At 42.0% G+C, this 18,814-nt stretch overlaps 1 protein-coding gene across 1 annotated transcript in view; it reads right to left on the reverse strand.

The window, feature by feature from the left end:
- LOC112249683 (transforming growth factor beta receptor type 3) overlaps positions 1-11,744 on the reverse strand; it is a 123,953-nt gene extending 112,209 nt beyond the window's left edge. Inside the window, exons 1-2 of the mRNA XM_024419468.2 lie at positions 11,493-11,744; positions 5,335-5,559 (exon numbers count right to left, since the gene is read on the reverse strand). Coding sequence (XP_024275236.1) covers positions 5,335-5,395 — 61 coding nt within the window. The 5' untranslated portion in view covers positions 5,396-5,559; positions 11,493-11,744. The remainder of the gene's footprint in view (positions 1-5,334; positions 5,560-11,492) is intronic.
- Between the last annotated feature and the right edge of the window lie 7,070 nt (positions 11,745-18,814).

The raw sequence follows: 18,814 nt of genomic DNA on the forward strand, positions 1-18,814 counted from the left end.
GTGTGTGTCTGACAGCCGAGCTGTAAATAAAATAAAAAGAGTTAAGAAATGTGGTACACTGAGAACAAAGTTAAATTTATAAGAGTATTTGAAACCATATTTATTTCACTTGGAGTCATGGAGTTAAAGTCCCACTCTATATTTGAACTTTTCCAGTGGAAAAACTCTATTCCAAGTATACATACAGTAAAGTACACACACTCAAGGTAAAACAAATAATTTTTGAGCAAAAAAGTGTTTTTTAGACATTCAAGGGTTTGGCAATTCAAGGAGTTGGTCTGATGGTGCACTCTGATATCATCTGCCTCCCCCTTGCTTGCAGGAACAATAAAGGAGTGGAGTGGGTTTTTAAGTAATTGGTTACTCAGGTCTGGGTGTCTCACTTGATTTGTCACGTTACCATTGTCTTTTATAGATCTTAAAAGTAGACATGAGTGAATCCTGAGCACCATCTATATGTGTCTGTCATCATTCCAATGTCCTAACATACAGTACCACCATGCCTTCCAATTGAGTCTAAATGATCCAGAAGATGAACAACAACATGACAATATTCAACCCAATCTGGCATTACAGACCCCTCTTCTCTCGGCTATGTATCACTCATCAGAACGAGCTGCCTGTGAGATCATAACACATGACGGAACAGATCGAGGAGAAAAAGTGCCTTGGCACTCAACACATGTTTCTGAGAGAGCCTTCAGCCCTGCGTTGTGCCTTCATAATAACCACCATCCTGCCAGAGCTGTTTTTGGCAAGTGCATCAAATTAATATCTGGCATGACTTCCACTTTTTATTTCGCAGCGAAACCTGAGGTTGACACAATCCATCCATAATATATCCTTTGGAGAATAAAGAGTTTTGGCAAGGTGAAGAGAGGCACACAAAAGGAACAAAAAGGTAGCAGGGTAACTGCACCAAAAAGAACAAACAGTCTCAGTGAAAAGAGAGCGAGAGAAAGACAGCAGAGCAGAGTGGGGCAGACAGACAAACGGGTAGAGAGAGATCATGTTGCTTGGAGTAAAACTTCAGAGAGTTATGGCTTGTATCCTGGATTGCATTACGGTGAGAGAGATTCATCACAGACCAATTTAAACATTACGTAACTTAAAAGCACTCCTGACAAGTTTAAAGGGCAGATGTGACTCTTCAAGACAGAGAGACAAACAGAAGAGATTGTCACGACTTCAACAGCACTTAGTTCAATGACTGAGACAATATAAGATCATGATCTTTCATCATCGGTAGGATATTCACACTTACAAGACTTCACAAATATTAGTCCTGTGTGAAACCCTAAACCTTGTGATGATAAAGATGTGATTGAAGACTAACTGTGCCGGTCCTTTATGAACTAGTGTGGTACAATTCTAGAGCTACGGATTATAAGGTTTTAGCTGCAAGAGAACGCTTCTGAGATAATTGGGTTAAAAGTCCCTAACCCTCACTGGTTTGAATGGCATCAGCAATTTTTTATTTTTTATCTTGTATTCTTCTGAACTATTGACCTTTTAGAGTACATGGACATTGAACAGAACAAGGCTTTGTCAAAAACTCAATTTTAACAAAAATGCCGATAGAACCTTATAGTCCCAAGCTCTCGCACTGTTACTGTGTGTGTGTGTGTGTGTGTGTGTGTGTGTGTGTGTGTGTGTGTGTGTGTGTGTGTGTGTGTGTGTCTGTCCGTCTGTGTGCGTGCGTACATCCGTGTTTATGCTGTGAGGTGTGAGGTGAATTGGGACATCGGGAAGGCTTCAACATAAGTGCCTCAAGAACGCACACATTTACTTTACATAAGAACTATGCAAGAAATACCAGTGGTGTAAAATAACTAAGTACAAACACTTTGAAGTACTACTTAAAGGTAGTCTAGAACTGTATGCCACATGCTTCGCAAACAACAAGTGTAGTAGATTTTCACAACAACTAAGAGCGTTGAAGCGCAAGGATAATCTTCTCAGCAGTTTCGGTCCCGTACCTACCATGCTCTAACAGCGTGAAGTGAAGCCATGCACATGCGTAGATACTGTGTGTGACTGCGTAAGAGCGAAGTCTTGCATCTCGCTCATCGCAACATCTGTGGTGCTGCTCGTGGCAACGTCATTTAGCTGAGTCTACATTTAAGTAGTTTAAGCTTGGGCGATATACCGTTTATACCATATATTTTAACGATATGATATATTATATATATATACACATTTGAAGTCGGAAGTTTACATACACCTTAGCCAACTACATTTAAACTCAGTTTTTGACATTTTAACCTTGTAAAAATTCCCTGTCTTAGGTCAGTTAGGATCACCACTTTATTTTAAGAATGTGAAATGTCAGAATAATAGAAGAGAGAATGATTTATTTCAGCTTGTATTTCTCTCATCATATTCCCAGTGGGTCAGAAGTTTACATACTCAATTAGTATTTGATAGCATTGCCTTTAAATTGTGTAACTTGGGTCAAACATTTCAGGTAGCCTTCCACAAGCTTCCCACAATAAGTTGGGTGAATTTTGGCCCATTCCTCCTGACAGAGCTGGTGTAACTGAGTCAGGTTTGTAGGCCTCCTTGCTCGCACATGCCTTTTCAGTTCTGCCCACACATTTTCTATAGGATTGAGGTCAGGGCTTTGTGATGGCCACTCCAATACCTTGAGTTTGTTGTCCTTAAGCCATTTTGCGAAACCTTAAGAAGTATGCTTGGGTCATTGATCATTTGGAAGACCCATTTGCGACCAAGCTTTAACTTCCTGACTGATGTTTTGAGATGTTGCTTCAATGTATCCACATAATTTTCCATCCTCATGATGACATTTAATTTGTGAAGTCTACCAGTCCCTCATGCAGCAAAGCACCACCACAACATGATGCTGCCACCCCCGTGCTTCACGGTTGAGATGGTGTTCTTCGGCTTGCAAACCTCCCCCGTTTTCCTCCAAACATAACGTCATTATGGCCAAACAGTTCTATTTTTGTTTCATCAGACCAGAGGACATTTCTCCAAAAAGCACGATCTTTGTCCCCATGTGCAGTTGCAAACAGTCGTCTGGCTTTTTCAATGGCGGTTTTGGAGCAGTGGCTTCTTCCTTGCTGAGTGGCCTTTCAGGTTATGTTGATATAGGACTCGTTTTACTGTGACTATAGATACTTTTGTACCTGTTTCCTTCAACATCTTCACAAGGTCCTTTGCTGTTGTTCTGGGATTGATATGCACTTTTCTCACCAAAGTACGTTCATCTCTAGGAGACAAAGCTTCCTCCCATCCAGGACCTACACAATAGCCTGTGTCAGAGGAAAGCCCATAAAATTGTCAGAGACTCCAGTCACCCAAGTCATAGACGGTTTCCTCTGCTACCGCACGGCATGGTGCGGAGCACCATGTCTAGGACCAAAAGGCTCCCTAACACCTTCTACCCCAAGCCACAAATGGCCACCGGACTACTTACATTGACGACCCCCCCATCCATTTGTTTTGTACACTGCTGCTACTCACTGTTTATTTTCTATGCAGTCACTTTACCCCGACCTACATGTACAAATTACCTCAACTAACCTGTACCCCCACACACTGACTCGGTACTCCCTGTAAATAGCCTCGTTATTGTGTTACTTTGTATTATTTTTCACTTTAGTTTATTTGGTAAATATTTTCTTAACTCTGAACTGCACTGTTGGATAAGGGCTTGTAAGCTTTTCACGGTAAGGTCTACTACACTTGTTGATTTTGGCGCATGTGACAAATAAAGTTTGATTTGATCATCATTGTACCATCTAAACCGCTATAAAATATATTTTCCATTACCAAAAATATTGTATTTTCAGCTGTTTGAAGCTGGTGTACAAAACCAAAAGTAAAAGATGTAACTTTAGAACGGGAAGCACAGAAGTAACACACATAGAACAGATCTACCACTTCTTAGACTTGCTTTCAATGAGAATGACAGATCTATAACTCACATTTCTATGTCCATTTTGTCAGGTCGCCCAAAAAGTTACATATTGCAGCTTTAAGGTATATTTACTTTTACTCAAGTATGAACATTTTGAACTTTTTCCACCACTATGAAATGCAACAATGCTGGCAGCCGAGTGCATGTGGAGGAATTTAGTGGAAAACATCATGCGTGAGCTCATTGTGTCAATGTGGGAGAGATAGTGTTTGCTCCACTCAGAGCAGATACTGCCTGGACCGCTATTGTTCGCTATATGGTCAACATCAAGTCTCTGGAGAGAGTGGCTACTGCCTACAGAGAATAGGCTGTAGTCAAAGCTCTTTCCTACGGTTGTTATCAAAATGTTCCACTTCAGGCACTCACAATACAAAACTATGTTTTTTTTTGTTAGATCACACATTACAGGCCGTATAGGGCATTCATCAATTCTTAATAAAAACTAGATAAATGCTTCACAAATCATTGACAAGCATAGTCATTACATAAAAGGTCATTACTTCCATTCACTTATGAATGATTTCTGAAGAATCTACATAGGTCTTAGGAGGAGTTTATGACGTTTGGTTAAAGTGGGACCCAATGTTGGACTCAACATCCGACACCCTTCCTACAAAGCTTCATCCTATTTATTTGCTTGTTGTTGTTTTTCTCTTCTCTCGTGGTAGTCTGCCTTGCCAAATGGCTATAAATCACTGTGCTTTTGGCTTTGTCTGAAGGCAGATAAATGTGGAGGCATCATGGAGGCATTCTGGACCTGCTATAAGATTGAAGCTGTCAGAACATTCTTAATGCATATCTCCCTGTCCCAGTCCTGCCTCCTCACCCCTGCCTCAGCCCAGTCTCATCCCAGCCTCAGGCCTGCCTCCTCAACCATGCCTCAGCCCTGCTTCCTCAGTCCTGTTTCAACCCTGGCTGAGCCCTGCCTCCTCAGTGCTGTTTCAACCCTGGCTGAGCCCTGCCTCAACCCTGCCTCAGTCTCAAAGCTCTGACAACCACTCTCTGCTCTGGGGAGGCTTGCCTGCCTGCTGGGAGAGACAGTGGAAATTCCCCAAGTGTGTACCGATTTGTGATTGTCTGACAAAAACAGGCAACACTAGGCTCGTCCTGACGAGGCCTGGAGTGCAAAGTGTGCTTCCAGTTCCTACGAGTGATTCCACTGTTTGGCTGCCTTCCACAGTGAAGCCTCAATCGAATAAAGCATGCACGTGTACTCCCTCAAACAGAAAAATATCTCTCTCTAAACATACCGTTTCCATTTCAATGATTGCTACAGCATTACCAAAAGCCTTTATTCTTATCTTTCTGAGAAAACTTGTAATAAAAAGTATAGCCTGTAATATATCATTCAAATCCCTGTGTCTACAGATATACAGCCAAACATAACTTACCTGCAAATGCTGAGCAGCAGAATGCCAGAAGCAACAGGGGTAGAATGGGTCTGTCTGCCATCAGAGTATTGTAGTCGTACTGTTGTAGTACTGGCCTACAGCTTCTCCAGAAGAGGACAGGATGTGGTCACTGGCCGGCCTTCCCTTCCTCCTGGTTCCTCGCAAAGACAACTCTTCTTTCACCTCACAGTCCGTCAGTAGAGAGAAACCTCACAGAAGTGCCAGCTGCAAAGTGAATGAGATGAAGTAGAGAGAGAGTTAGAGAAATGTGGTGCATAACCGTTCAGCATGGCCAGAGCAGAGTCAGAGAGAGTGTGTGTCTCAAATGGCATGCTATTCCCTGCATAGTTCACTACTTTTGACCATACCCCTATTGGCCCAGATCAAAAGTAAAGCACTATATAGGGTGCCATTTGGGACGCAGTAGTGGTAAGTAACAGAAGGGGCATTAGGATCTAGTTCCCTGTTGGACTGATTAGAAGAGACGTGAGAGAGGGGAGAAAGAGGGAAGACAGCGGCCCAGAGACCAGGAGGATTAATCTCATAGGGATAATTAGATGTCATGTGAGTTCTTAAGGTCCCTGTTTTTGGTACCCGTACCGGCCACCCACCTACCCCACCATAGCCCATGCCCGGTCAGTCAAAGAGGGGTGTCTGAGGGTCGAGGAATTGCTGGGTGGCTGGTGGGTGTTTGAAAACCCTGTTTTCTGAACATGGTCTGGGGTGATTTCACACAGTTTAATTGAGATCGTTGGGAAAGACTGGATCCTCCACCGGGGTCTTGGCTAAACTGCTTAGCGGTGGTGGGGTTGACCGTGCTGCTAATCAGCATGACCATGGCTGAACTGTTGAACTTGACAGGGCTAACTAAGCTCACATACTGCTAGCCCACCCTCTCTAATAGGGCTAAGGACCATAACATCCTTATGGTCTCAATTCATTCAATTGCTATTGTTCCTCATATTAACACAATAACAATAAATGCTCTCAAATGAATGAATGGATAATCAAACGGATCATATGTCCTGATAAAACAGAATAATATTAATAAAAAACGTGTCTTTTTACCATTATATTTAATTAAATGCGTCTGTATTGTAGTTCTAAACCACAGGTTCTCAACATTTTGCAACTCAAAGCTTTGATATGTCAAAAACGGTAACAACAATACAACAACTATGTGTCATCCACATGAAATCAGTCTTTAAAAAAAAAACCTTGTCAGTCATTTTCAGAAACACAAAGGCATTGGAATTAGACTGGTGGTCCAGTCTGTCTGTGTTTTAGCCAAATGCTCTCGGTGTCCATTTGTTGGCATGCCAAAGATACAGTATGTATGGCTCGACAACTATAGAAAAGTTGGCTACAGCATATAAGGTAGGGGACCAGCTAGATCAAAAATATACTTTGAATGTAAATTATCCTGAATATTTTTCAACATGGTGACAGGCCTTGTTATTATTCAGTTATATTCGGGTGAAACTGTTTGTTCGTTTTTTTCTTCTTCAAACAGACTATGAGCAGATTGAACTTTTTCTCTTTAAAAAGTAAGATGTTGAAATATTTTGTAAAATAATAAGTGAACAATAAGCCTGCCTCAGTATCACTATCACAACATCAGTCAAAAAAAGGGAAAAACCTTTTTCATAGCTCATTGACTTGTTAGGATTACCTTACAAAAGCAGTGGATTCTCTGAACAATAGAGCAATAATGCAGCACACACAGGAATGCAACACTGCAGTAAAGCCCTTCAGATTAGGACCCCAGCGCAGAGTCCTGACGGGCCAGCCCCATTGGTTTCCTCGCTCTGTCGAGCCAACACAGACTTAATGAATGCATTGTGCGCTGTATTTCTCTACTCTGTATGTACTGTCTGCCTTATCACGTGATGATCTGACGTGTCAACGTCAGAATCGTATTTAAATGTTCATGTTTGTTCCCCTTAGATTTACCTGCCAACCCACCTTAAAGCAACATGAGTTCAGAATCTACCCTATAGAAAATGTAATAGTTGGGCCAGTGGCCAGCAGCGCTCATGGACCATGGCGGCCGTCGGTTGTTAACAAGTCTGGTGAAAGAAGACATGCTGGCAATCTGATGTGACCGCCTGGCCAGTGATGAGATCCGAGTGAGAGAGATGTGGTCATGTCACAGATGGAGCATCTCTGTCTCTTTCCGACTTCACACACCTCTTCACCTTCCCGCAGCAGAGTGCATGGGAGGAGAGCTGGACGAACGGACGGAAGCCTAAGGAGGGCTACGGTGCACCACTGTTGCTCCACAGTGCAAACAGCGGCTGGAACAAAGGGCTGTTCAGACCCTGGCGGCTGCGTGGGCTGGGAAGTCATTTTGGAGGATCACGGCAAATATTACACTTCCAGCTCGCTGGGCGGGGCTAGTGCCTCCTTTTGACTTGTGGGCCCCGTTCCCAATGCCCCTCTTCCCCCTTCATGTGGAGGTAAACTGTGTCCCTCCATTCTCCTCTCTAGGACAAAGACCATATCAAAGGGAAAGTAGATGACAAGATATTATTCACACAGCGTTGAGGCCAGGGCTGAACTGTTTTGTGACACCAGAGCACAGAGTGGCCCAGGGCAAGAAGAGCGAAACAAGAGAAAGTGCTGAGAAAGATAAACGGACTGAAGGGTTTTGCTTGCTCCCAGAGATCAGATTGAGGGTTGTGACAGTTGCTTCAGCAGCACTTTCATTATGCCTAATTGTTGCCAGAGGGGAAGAAAAACACTGGCCAAGCCTATCGTGAAAGAGTCAAGTCAACCATTCTATTGGTTGATTGCATGGGTCTGGACTCTGGATTCAAACCGACACGAGAAATTGACAGACTTTTTGTTGCCGTAACGGTAGGATCACCTCATGTGACTTCTCTTTAAACTCCAGCCGTCCATCCAAGCAGAGCAACCATTTCACTCCAAGCTGCTCTGGAAAACATATTAGAAACACTGCAGAACCCAGACTGAACATAATAAGTAGCTATGAAGTACCATACACTCTTGCAGCGTCAGAGGGAGCATAAATGCCACAAGGTTTCCGAAACAGGCAGAGTTGTTACTGAGATGAATGAACGAACGTACTACTATGGCCGTATGTAGCAACCATCTAGGAGTAGGAGTGCTGACCTAGGATCAGTCAAGCCTGTCCATGTAATCGTATTAACTGTGATCTAAAAGGCCAAACTGATCCTAGATCAGCACTCCTACTCTGAGACGCTTGAAACATATGCCCTTGGTCACATCTAGGCCTAATGCAAAAATGATACTAAAACAGTTCTATGAGTTTTAGGCGTCCCTAGTAGGCGGACTATGAATCAACGGTGTAATAGGGCTGTTAATGTAAGTCCCTCCTATCTAACAAAGGAGGGAAAAGGCTGTGTAATGAAGGATGTCCATTGCCGGTCCCAAACCACCCAGAGACCAGTTACTTGCATGCTCGGCCACTCTTGTGCCGGCTCAAGCAGAAATCACCTATTAAATCCGGCTAATGTGTCTGAATGAGCATCCCCAACCACCTAATCTCAGTTCATTAGTCCATCTGGACATTAGTCCATCTGGATAACAACCCCTCCAGAAAACGAACTACGTTTCTGCACTAGAAAACGGAGAAGTTTCATAACCTAAAATGACACATTTGTCTGCAGTCACTTCACGACTTCACTGATTGAAGTAGGCTGGCTGGTTCTTCAGACTAAACAAAGTTCCGTTTCTCAATTGCATAAGACACCGATGATGCAGACTAGAGTAACTCCACTTGTTTATAATAGAAAATGTGGTCGTTCAGAAGAGACCAATCTTCCCTCCCCACATCCCCTCTTGTGGAAGTGCAATGCCAAGTGTCAATGCAAGGATACACTAGGGACGCAAGTCTTGATGCATGTGTGAGTGTGTGTGTGTGTGCGTGACCGGGACTGACCAGCTGCACACTCTCCCCATCCATCTGTGTACTATTTACTATGCCTATGACCCCTGAGTGAGTGAACCCACATGCAACACACATACACACACACACATACAGCCAGACCTTCCGCTCATACACTAGTGATGGGGGGGGGGGGTCGATAGTTACTTAACGGGATATTATTTTTGACAATATATTGTATCGTTTTGACAATATTCGCAATATTATTTTCGTGCTAGTTGGCTGTACAGGCACCAAAACTCCAGTATTCTTCCTTCATCTTACATGTATTTTTTAAATAGGGAGACAATTTGTTTTCAGGTATTTTATTCCATGACTGATCGTAACTCGTTTTCTCATGGCTCTCTCTTATCCCTCCGCAGAAGACATATGGTGAGCAATATGTTTGGAACATCGAATCGCAATAAAATCATAGTATCGAATCGCAATACATATGGAATCGTGATAATCGCAATATATATCGTATCGGCACCTAAGTATCATGATAATATAATATTGTGAGGTCCATGGCAATTCCCGGCCCTTGACAGTATTTGTGATCTATAAGAGTGAGTCACAACTAAGCACATACACACAAGCACCAACAAGCACATATTCAAGGAATTTTCCCTGGCTCTGCTTTTCTCTCTCTCTGAGTCAGTGCAGTTATTCACTGATATAGAGACTGAGGGCATGCTTTGTTATCAGGCACGGCCTCACCTTGTGTGTTTTCATCACCTCACCTAAGGCATGAGTCACAGGTCTCTCACCCGTCTTCATACTTCTGACACCATGGAATAGGTACAAGCCCTTACCTCAGCTATCAAACATAGCTATTAAACACAGGTAAAAGCTAAGCTATCAAAAATATATAATTCAAAACATTGGCACAAAGCTATAGTTGCTATCAAACATAAGTATGTCTCATTATACAATACAATGGGCTTAGCGTCACCTGATTAACACAGTCTATCATGCCCCAGACTCTACCTACCATGCCCTTTAGAGCTGCACAATAATAATCCTCCTCGGAACTCCCTAAAGCAAGTCTTTAGAAAGCAATTAAATCAGCTTTCTGACACAGAGCTCAATTTGAAATCAATTTTTTAGCTCATGTTTTATAACGACATTAATCACGACTTTTGCCATATCATATGCACTATATCTCGGATATTATTTCATCATGACAAGGGAAACAGTTACTGTATGTCCACTTTCATCACGAGTCAATAACATTATTATGATGCATAAAACGGGTTTCTGAAAACGGCTCCTAAAATGACAAAATCAGCATTAGTTCGTGAGAAGTCAAGGAAGATACTGTACATGCATACTGCAAACGTGCCAATCGTTACTGTAAATGCATTCACATCCTATCGGAAGTAAGTTTGTATCATGAATTGCTTTGACATCAGTGACGTCACACTGGAACACAACTTGTTGAAGGCAGGGATACACAACAAAATAACACAGAAGATTGATGTTCAGCACGAAGATGCTATATGTTTATGGCAGGCCAGTAGTGTAACTTTGAACTTAATTCCCAACAGTGATCCCCTGACCTTGTTGTCTCAATCAAAGGTTGCACAAATAAATACCCTAGTCTAATACGAATGTAACCTAATATCATAAAGCCTGCATTACTATGTTTGTTTTAGTTATAGACAGTTATAAACCAGTAATTGCATATTTGAAGCAACAATGGTGACATCAATTGAGAGGGGACAGGTAGCTGTAGGTGTGTGGAAAGACCATGCAACTGCCATGTGTATTTGGTTTTGAGAGCATGTTTCAATATACTCAACATTTTGGGACAGTTGTTTGGCCATGACAGCATGGGAAGTCATACAAGTAGATAAGAAAAACACCCATAATGCTGAATTTCATGTGTACTCATCGGAATAACATTTTGCGCAGCACTGTGCCGTGTTATCAAATAAACAATCAAAACAAAAGCCAAAGCACTTTTTGGTTTGCGAATGTGTAACACAGTCGACAACAAATTTCACTTGCAAAAATACTGTCCATCAAACAACATCAGACATAAAACGTGCCGTATTTTGTATCCAGTGAGGGGCTGTGAGCCGCGGACATACTAATTATTTGCTTCTGAGTCAGAGTTGTGTACATTATAAAAATGATTTCATAAAACAATGTACTATGTAGGCTTAACGTTAATTCTTTCATTTTCTTGCTATATGCTAGCATAACAGGTTGGAAAACGTGTAAAACTTCTGACGTAGCCTACCATGCAGAATCTCCAGAAATGTCAAAGTAAACTTTGTTGGAAGTTGTAGCTTGCCTTCTTGCAGCGGTTCGAATGGATGCGAAATGTATCCTTTCCTTTCCTTTGAAAATCATTCAAACACAACCGCGTCCTTGGAAAACAACGTCAGTTGTCAGGTTACATAATTGTCCAAGTTTATGGATAGTGAGTCCACTACTATCGCTTAAAAGTTTGAAATAGGCTACCTATCCCCCTTTTCACTAAGAACTTCATTTTGGGGGTGGGTCTTGTGATAGGAGGAGGGTACAAGGTAGACTAGCTACATCAATCAAGAGATTAATGCTGTCATTGGAGACGAAGAGACAGTTGCGGCCCTGCTGTCATTCAAGTGCAAGTATAATTATTGGTAAAAACAGATTGCACATTATGGCATTAGACACACACAATATAGGCTAATAGAACTATCTAATTCATAACAGATTATTGTTATGGGGATTTAAAATGAAGTTATGGGGATGTCAGGGGAAGTTAAAATATGACATTAATTATTCATATTAAAGGCCAATTTTTAGTTGTGAAAACCATGACCAACCAAGTTGGAGCTATGGCGTTTTATTGATGCCAAGTCTAACACGAGGGAAGGCTGGTTCGTGCACACAGACATTAAGGTGTGAACCCAAATGATTCGATTGCACGTTACGTTGCAGACTTGTATCCTCTAAATCGTGAGAGGAAAACAATATGTGCATGCCTGTTAGGCTTCACCTGCACAAGCACAAAATGTTTCAACGCATGCACAAATTAAAAATCATACACATTCCGGACACGCGAATTGCTAACTCTGCGTGCGCACAAAACATATTTGAGCACATGCACGAAACTGTTTCTCCTTGCGCTCAACTACTTGTCTACACACCCCTTTCAGCCAATCAGGGAACAATTGTATTGCCAAAAAAACATTGGCCCGAGTAGTGGAGCCCTGGTCAAGGGAAAGCATCAGACGGGCATCAGAAATCTAAAACTGTCTAAAGATATGCCAGAAGTATTCTCTCTCTCTCTCCCATCAAGGTCTTGTTCCTTGGTTTTCTCTATTCATGCCATTGACATAACCTAACAACGGCTACATGTTTAATAAATGACTGTTTTGTTAGCATCGAATGGTCAAGAAAATAGGAAAACAATTGAATATGTAGAACAAATACAAATGTAGATTTCTGCAAGAGGGCTATATTTAACGTTCAAAAAAAGTTGAATAGTAAAATGTTCCATATGCTCTCCGCCTCCCAGAGTTATCATCTGGCATGTCTATGTAACTATCTTGTTCGCTGTGCGTGCTTAGTAACGTTTCAATCAGTGACGTCACTCGGTCTGAGACCTCAATGTAGTTGTTTGCCATGCACTGCAAAGGCTGCAGGTTTTGTGGAATGGTGATCCTGGTTGAAGCCCAAATTGGGGCGAGGAGAGGGACGGAAGGAAGCAAGTCTGCATGTTTATTTTTGGTTTTATTATCCTCATGGGGACCAAAAGTCCTCACAATGATAGTAAAACAGGGCACATTTTGATAAGTGGGGACATTTTGCAGGGCCCCACAAGGCAAAACACTATTTTAGGTTTAGGGGTTAGGTTTAGGGTTCAACTTAGGGTTAGGGGCTAGTTTTAAAGAAAATAGTATTTTGAATGGGAATCATTTGTTTGGTCCCCACAAGGATAGTCAAACAAACATGTGTGTCTGTGTTAGAGAGGATATTGACATTATTTCCTGCATATATGTACCTACCTCGACATCTCTGAACAAACAGACATCACAGCAAAGCAAAACATCATCTCTCCACAGAGAGGTAAATGCTATACGGAAGGGTACAACACAAATTTCAGAGTGGATTTGCCACTAATTAGCCGGCACCTGTGACGGGAGGGGAGGAAACTTTGTTATGGAACACCTCGATACCTTCACAGCAACACTGATGTGCCGCTTCTGAGAGTTGACAAGCTAACGCTCAAAGGGCTAAAATAATTTTACATCTCATACATATGTATGATGAAGGTGAAAGGCCTGCATGTATTTTCTGTTTATTTGTGTTCAATGTTTGGGTTTAGGGTAGGCTGACATCTCAGACAGGGAGAAAAAAATGTATGAATAAGAAAATAAAAATAACATGATATCATTGAATTTCTGTGAAGTAAAAGTAGTAAATCAAATCAAATCAAATTAATTTATATAGCCCTTCGTACATCAGCTGATATCTCAAAGTGCTGTACAGAAACCCGTATAGTACTATAGCTAGTATAGTATGCTATCCTGTAGTAGCCTACTTATCAGGTCAGTGAAAATAAATAAAAAAGTAACTTTGAGAATTGGCTAAAAAGAGGAAAGGAGCTTTGTATGAAAAATTAATTCTTCACATTTTAATATAAACCCGAAGAGTAAGGGAAAAAATAAATTTGGCTTCGATTTTGACAAAAAACATTGCAGATGCAAGGTCAAACCACACTCTATTTTATTGTGAGCCAGCCAAGGGATGTGCCTTTGGCATATTTGGCTCTACTCTGTTAACTAGTTGTTCATTTACTAAGCACAGTTTGTCACAGGAACCATTTCTCACATATGAGCAATGATCTCTGTGGAATTGGGGTGGCAACATAGCCTAGTGGTTAGAGTGTTGGACTAGTAACCAGAAGGTTGCAAGTTCAAACCCCCGAGCTGACAAGGTACAAGTCTGTCGTTCTGCCCCTGAACAGGCAGTTAACCCACTGTCATAGGCTGTCATTGAAAATAGGAATTTGTTCTTAACTGACTTGCCTAGTTAAATAAAGGTAAAATAAAAATGTGGTGTCTCACAAAGAGTGATAATGCTTTTTACCTGAGGTATGAATGAGCAAACATGCAAAGGCATCAAAAGATGCCCATTGAACAATAGCTCATAGAGTGAAAAAAATCAAGGACTAGCCAACAGAATGGCACAGCCTGTTCATCTGGTGCAGAGAAAAAAAATCGCAATATAACCTATTTTGGGGAATTAGTTGGTCCTAGCATGTCAGAATGTTTTATAAAACATAATACTGCCCTCCTGTGGCTGTTTGCAAATACCACTCCTCCTGATTCCTATGAAGATGCAGGCCAACAAATGTTCCTCTTCCTCACCCTTCTATTGTCCGCACTGTATTGTCAGACAAATGCTAATGTATTTGTGGTTCATCATGGCACTATTTGTAAGTTTGAAGTATTGTCTGTGTTTAAAATAGACACTTACAAAGCAACTCGGCCAAATTAACATTAATTATATTTCTATTTCCTATGGCTGCATTTACACAGGCAGCCCAATTCTGATATTTTTTCCACTAATTGGTCTTTTGACCAATCACATCAGATCTTTTCACATCAGATCTTTTTCAGAGCTGATCTGATTGGTCAAAAGTGAAAAAGAAATTGGGCTGCCTAAGAAACACCATCTGCATGTTGAGCGCAGTTCAAAATCAAATGCAATTTTATTGGTCACATGCATGTGTTTAGCAGATGTTATTGCGGGTGTAGCTAAATGCTTGTGTTTCCTGCTCCGACAGTGCAGTAATATATAACAAGTAATATCTAACAATTTCACAACATATACCCAATACACACACATCTAAGTAAAGTAATTAAGAACATATAAATATATGAACGAGCAATGTCAGAGCGGCATAGACTAAGATACAGTGAATATAATACAGTATATACATATGAAATGAGTAATAGAAAATGTGTCAATATTAAAGTGACTAGTGTTCCATTTATTAAAGTGGCCAGTGATTTCAGGTCTATGTATATAGGCAGCAGACTCTAATGTGCTAGTGATGGCTATTTAACAGTCGAATGGCCTTGGATGATAGTGGGGTGAACAGGCAGTGGTTCAGGTAGTTGTTGTCCTTGATATTTTTGGCCTTCCTGTGACATCGAGTGCTGTAGGTGTACTGGAGAGCCCTGTGGTTGCGGGTGGTGCAGTTTCCGTACCAGGCGGTGATACAGCCCGACAGGATGCTCTCAATTGTGCATCTATACAAGTTTGTGAGGGTTTTAGGCACCAAGCCAAATTTCTTCAGCCTCCTGAGGTTGAAGAGGAGCTGTTGCGCCTTCTTCACCACACTGTCTGTGTGGATGGACCATTTCAGTTTGTCAGTGATGTGTACACAGAGGGACTTAAAGCTTTCCACCTTCTCCACTGCGGTCCCATCGGTGTGGAAAGGGGGGTGCTCCCTCTGCTGTTTACTCAAGTCCACGACCATCTGTTTTGTTGACATTGAGTGAGAGGTTATTTTCCTGGCACCACACCCCCAGAGCCGTCACCTCCTCCCTGTAGGCTGTCTCATCATTGTTGGTAATCAAGCCTACTACTGTTGTGTCGTCTGCAAACTTGATGATTGAGTTGGAGGTGCGCATGGTTTTGTCTGTTTGATTGCCTTACGGAGGGAATAACTACACTGTCTGTATTCTTCCATATTCCCAGTCACCTTGCCATGGTTAAATGCGGTGGTTCACGCTTTCAGTTCTGCGTGAATGCTGCCATCGATCCATGGTTTCTGGTTAGGGTAGGTTTTAATAGTCACAGTGGGTACAACATCTCGTATACACTTCCTGATAAACTCAGTCACAATATCAGTATATTCATCAATATTATTCTCGTAAGCTACCCAGATCATATCCCAGTACGCATCCACATAGAACTTGCTTTCCAGAATTACACTACCGTTCTAAAGTTTGGGGTCACTTAGAAATGTCCTTGTTTTTGAAAGAAAAGCACATTTTTTTGTCCATTAAAATAACATAAAAATTAATCAGAAATACAGTGTATACATTGTAAATGTTGTAAATTACTAATATAGCTGGAAATGGCTGATTTTTTAAATGGAATATCTACATAAGCGTACAGAGGCCCATTATCAGCAACCATCACTTCTGTGTTCCAATGGCACATTGTGTTAGCTAATTCAAGTGTGTCATTTTAAAAGGCTAATTGATCATTAGAAAACCCTTTTTCTATTGTGCTGATTAAAGTAGCAATAAAACTAACCTTCTTTAGAGTAGTTGAGTATCTGGAGCATCAGCATTTGTGGGTTCGATTATAGGCACAAAATGTCCAGAAACAAAGCACTTTCATCTGAAACTCGTCAGTCTATTCTTGTTGGGCTATTGGAAGGCTATTCCATGTGAAAAATTGGCAAGAAACTGAAGAACTTGTACAATGCTGTGTACTACTCCCTTCACAGAACAGCACAAACTGGCTCTAACCAGAATAGAAAGAGGAGTGGGAGGCCGTGGTGCACAACTGAGCAAGAGGACAAGTACATTAGAGTGTCTAGTTTTAGAAACAGATGCCTCACAAGTCCTCAACTGGCAGCTTCATTAAATAGTACCTTCAAAGCAATGCTGTGCTTCCAACTTTGTGGCAAAGTTTGGGGAAGGCCCTTTCCAGCTTTAACGTCAACAGTGAAGAGGTGATTCTGGGATGCTGGCTTTCTAGGCAGCGTTGCAAAGAAAAAGCCATATCTCAGACTGGCCAATAAAAATAAAAGATTAAGATGGGCAAAAGAACACAGACAAAGGGACAGAGGAACTCTGCCTCGAAGGCCAGCATCCCGGAGTCACCTCTTCACTGTTGACATTGAGACTGGTGTTTGCGGGTACAGTTTAATGAAGCTGCCAGTTGAGGACTTGTGAGGCGTCTGTTTCTCAATCTAGACACTCTAATGTACTTGTCATCTTGCTCAGTCGTGCACCGGGGCCTCCCACTCCTCATTATATTCTGGTTAGAGCCAGTTTGCGCTGTTGCACAGCATTGTATGAGATCTTCAGTTTATTGGCAATTTCTCGCATGGAATAGCCTTAATTTCTCAGCACAAGAATAGACTGATGAGTTTCAGAACAAAGTTGTGTGTCTGGCCATTTTGAGCCTATAATCGAACCCACAAATGCGGATGCTCCAAATACTCAACTAGTCTAAAGAAGGCCAGTTTTATTGCTTCTTTAATGAGCACAAGTTTTCAGCTTTGCTAACATAATTGCAAAAGGGTTTTCTAATGATCCATTAGCCTTTTACAATGATAAACTTAGATTAGCTAACAACGTGCCACTGGAACACAGGGGTGATGGTGGTACACATATGTAGATATTCCATTAAAAAAACTGCAGTTTCCAGCTACAATAGTCATTTATAACATTAACAATGTCTACAATGCATTTCTGTTCAATTTGATGATATAATAATGGACAAAAAATGTGCTATTCTTTAAAAAACAATTACTTTTCTAAGTGACCCCAAACTTTAGAACGGTAGTGTATGTATATACACTACTCAAAAATATAAAGGGAACACTTAAACAACACAATGTAACTCCAAGTCAATCACACTTCTATGAAATCAAACTGTCCACTTAGGAAGCAACACTGATTGACAATAAATTTCACATGCTGTTATGCAAATGGAATAGACAACAGGTAGAAATTATAGGCAATTAGCAAGACACCCCCAATAAAGGAGTGGTTCTGCAGGTGGTGACCACAGACCACTTCTCAGTTCCTATGCTTCCTCGCTGATGTTTTGGTCACTTTTGAATGCTGGCGGTGCTTTCACTCTAGTGGTAGCATGAGACGGAGTCTACAACCCACACAAGTGGATCAGGTAGTGCAGCTCATCCAGGATGGCACATCAATGTGAGCTGTGGCAAGAAGGTTTGCTGTGTCTGTCAGCGTAGTGTCCAGAGCATGGAGGCGCTACCAGGAGACAGGCCAGTACATCAGGAGACGTGGAGGAGGCCGTAGGAGGGCAACAACCCAGCAGCAGGACCGCTACCTCCGCCTTTGTGCAAGGAGGAGCAAGAGGAACACTGCCAGAGCCCTGCAAAATGACATACAGCAGGCCACAAATGTGCATGTGTCTGCTCAAACGGTCATAAACAGACTCCATGAGGGTGGTATAAGGGCCCGACGTCCACAGGTGGGGGTTGTGCTTACAGCCCAACACCATGCAGGACGTTTGGCATTTGCCAGAGAACACCAAGATTGGCAAATTCGCCACTGGCGCCCTGTGCTCTTCACAGATGAAAGCAGGTTCATACTGTGCACATGTGACAGACGTGACAGAGTCTGGAGACGCCGTGAAAAACGTTCTGCTGCCTGCAACATCCTCCAGCATGACCGGTTTGGCGGTGGGTCAGTCATGGTGTGGGGTGGCATTTCTTTGGGGGGGCCGCACAGGCCTCCATGTGCTCGCCAGAGGTAGACTGACTGCCATTAGGTACCGAGATGAGATCCTCAGACCCCTTGTGAGACCATATGCTGGTGCGGTTGGCCCTGGGTTCCTCCTAATGCA

Source organism: Oncorhynchus tshawytscha, linkage group LG01 (genome assembly GCF_018296145.1).
Source record: "Oncorhynchus tshawytscha isolate Ot180627B linkage group LG01, Otsh_v2.0, whole genome shotgun sequence".
Taxonomy (NCBI): Eukaryota; Metazoa; Chordata; class Actinopteri; order Salmoniformes; family Salmonidae; genus Oncorhynchus; species Oncorhynchus tshawytscha.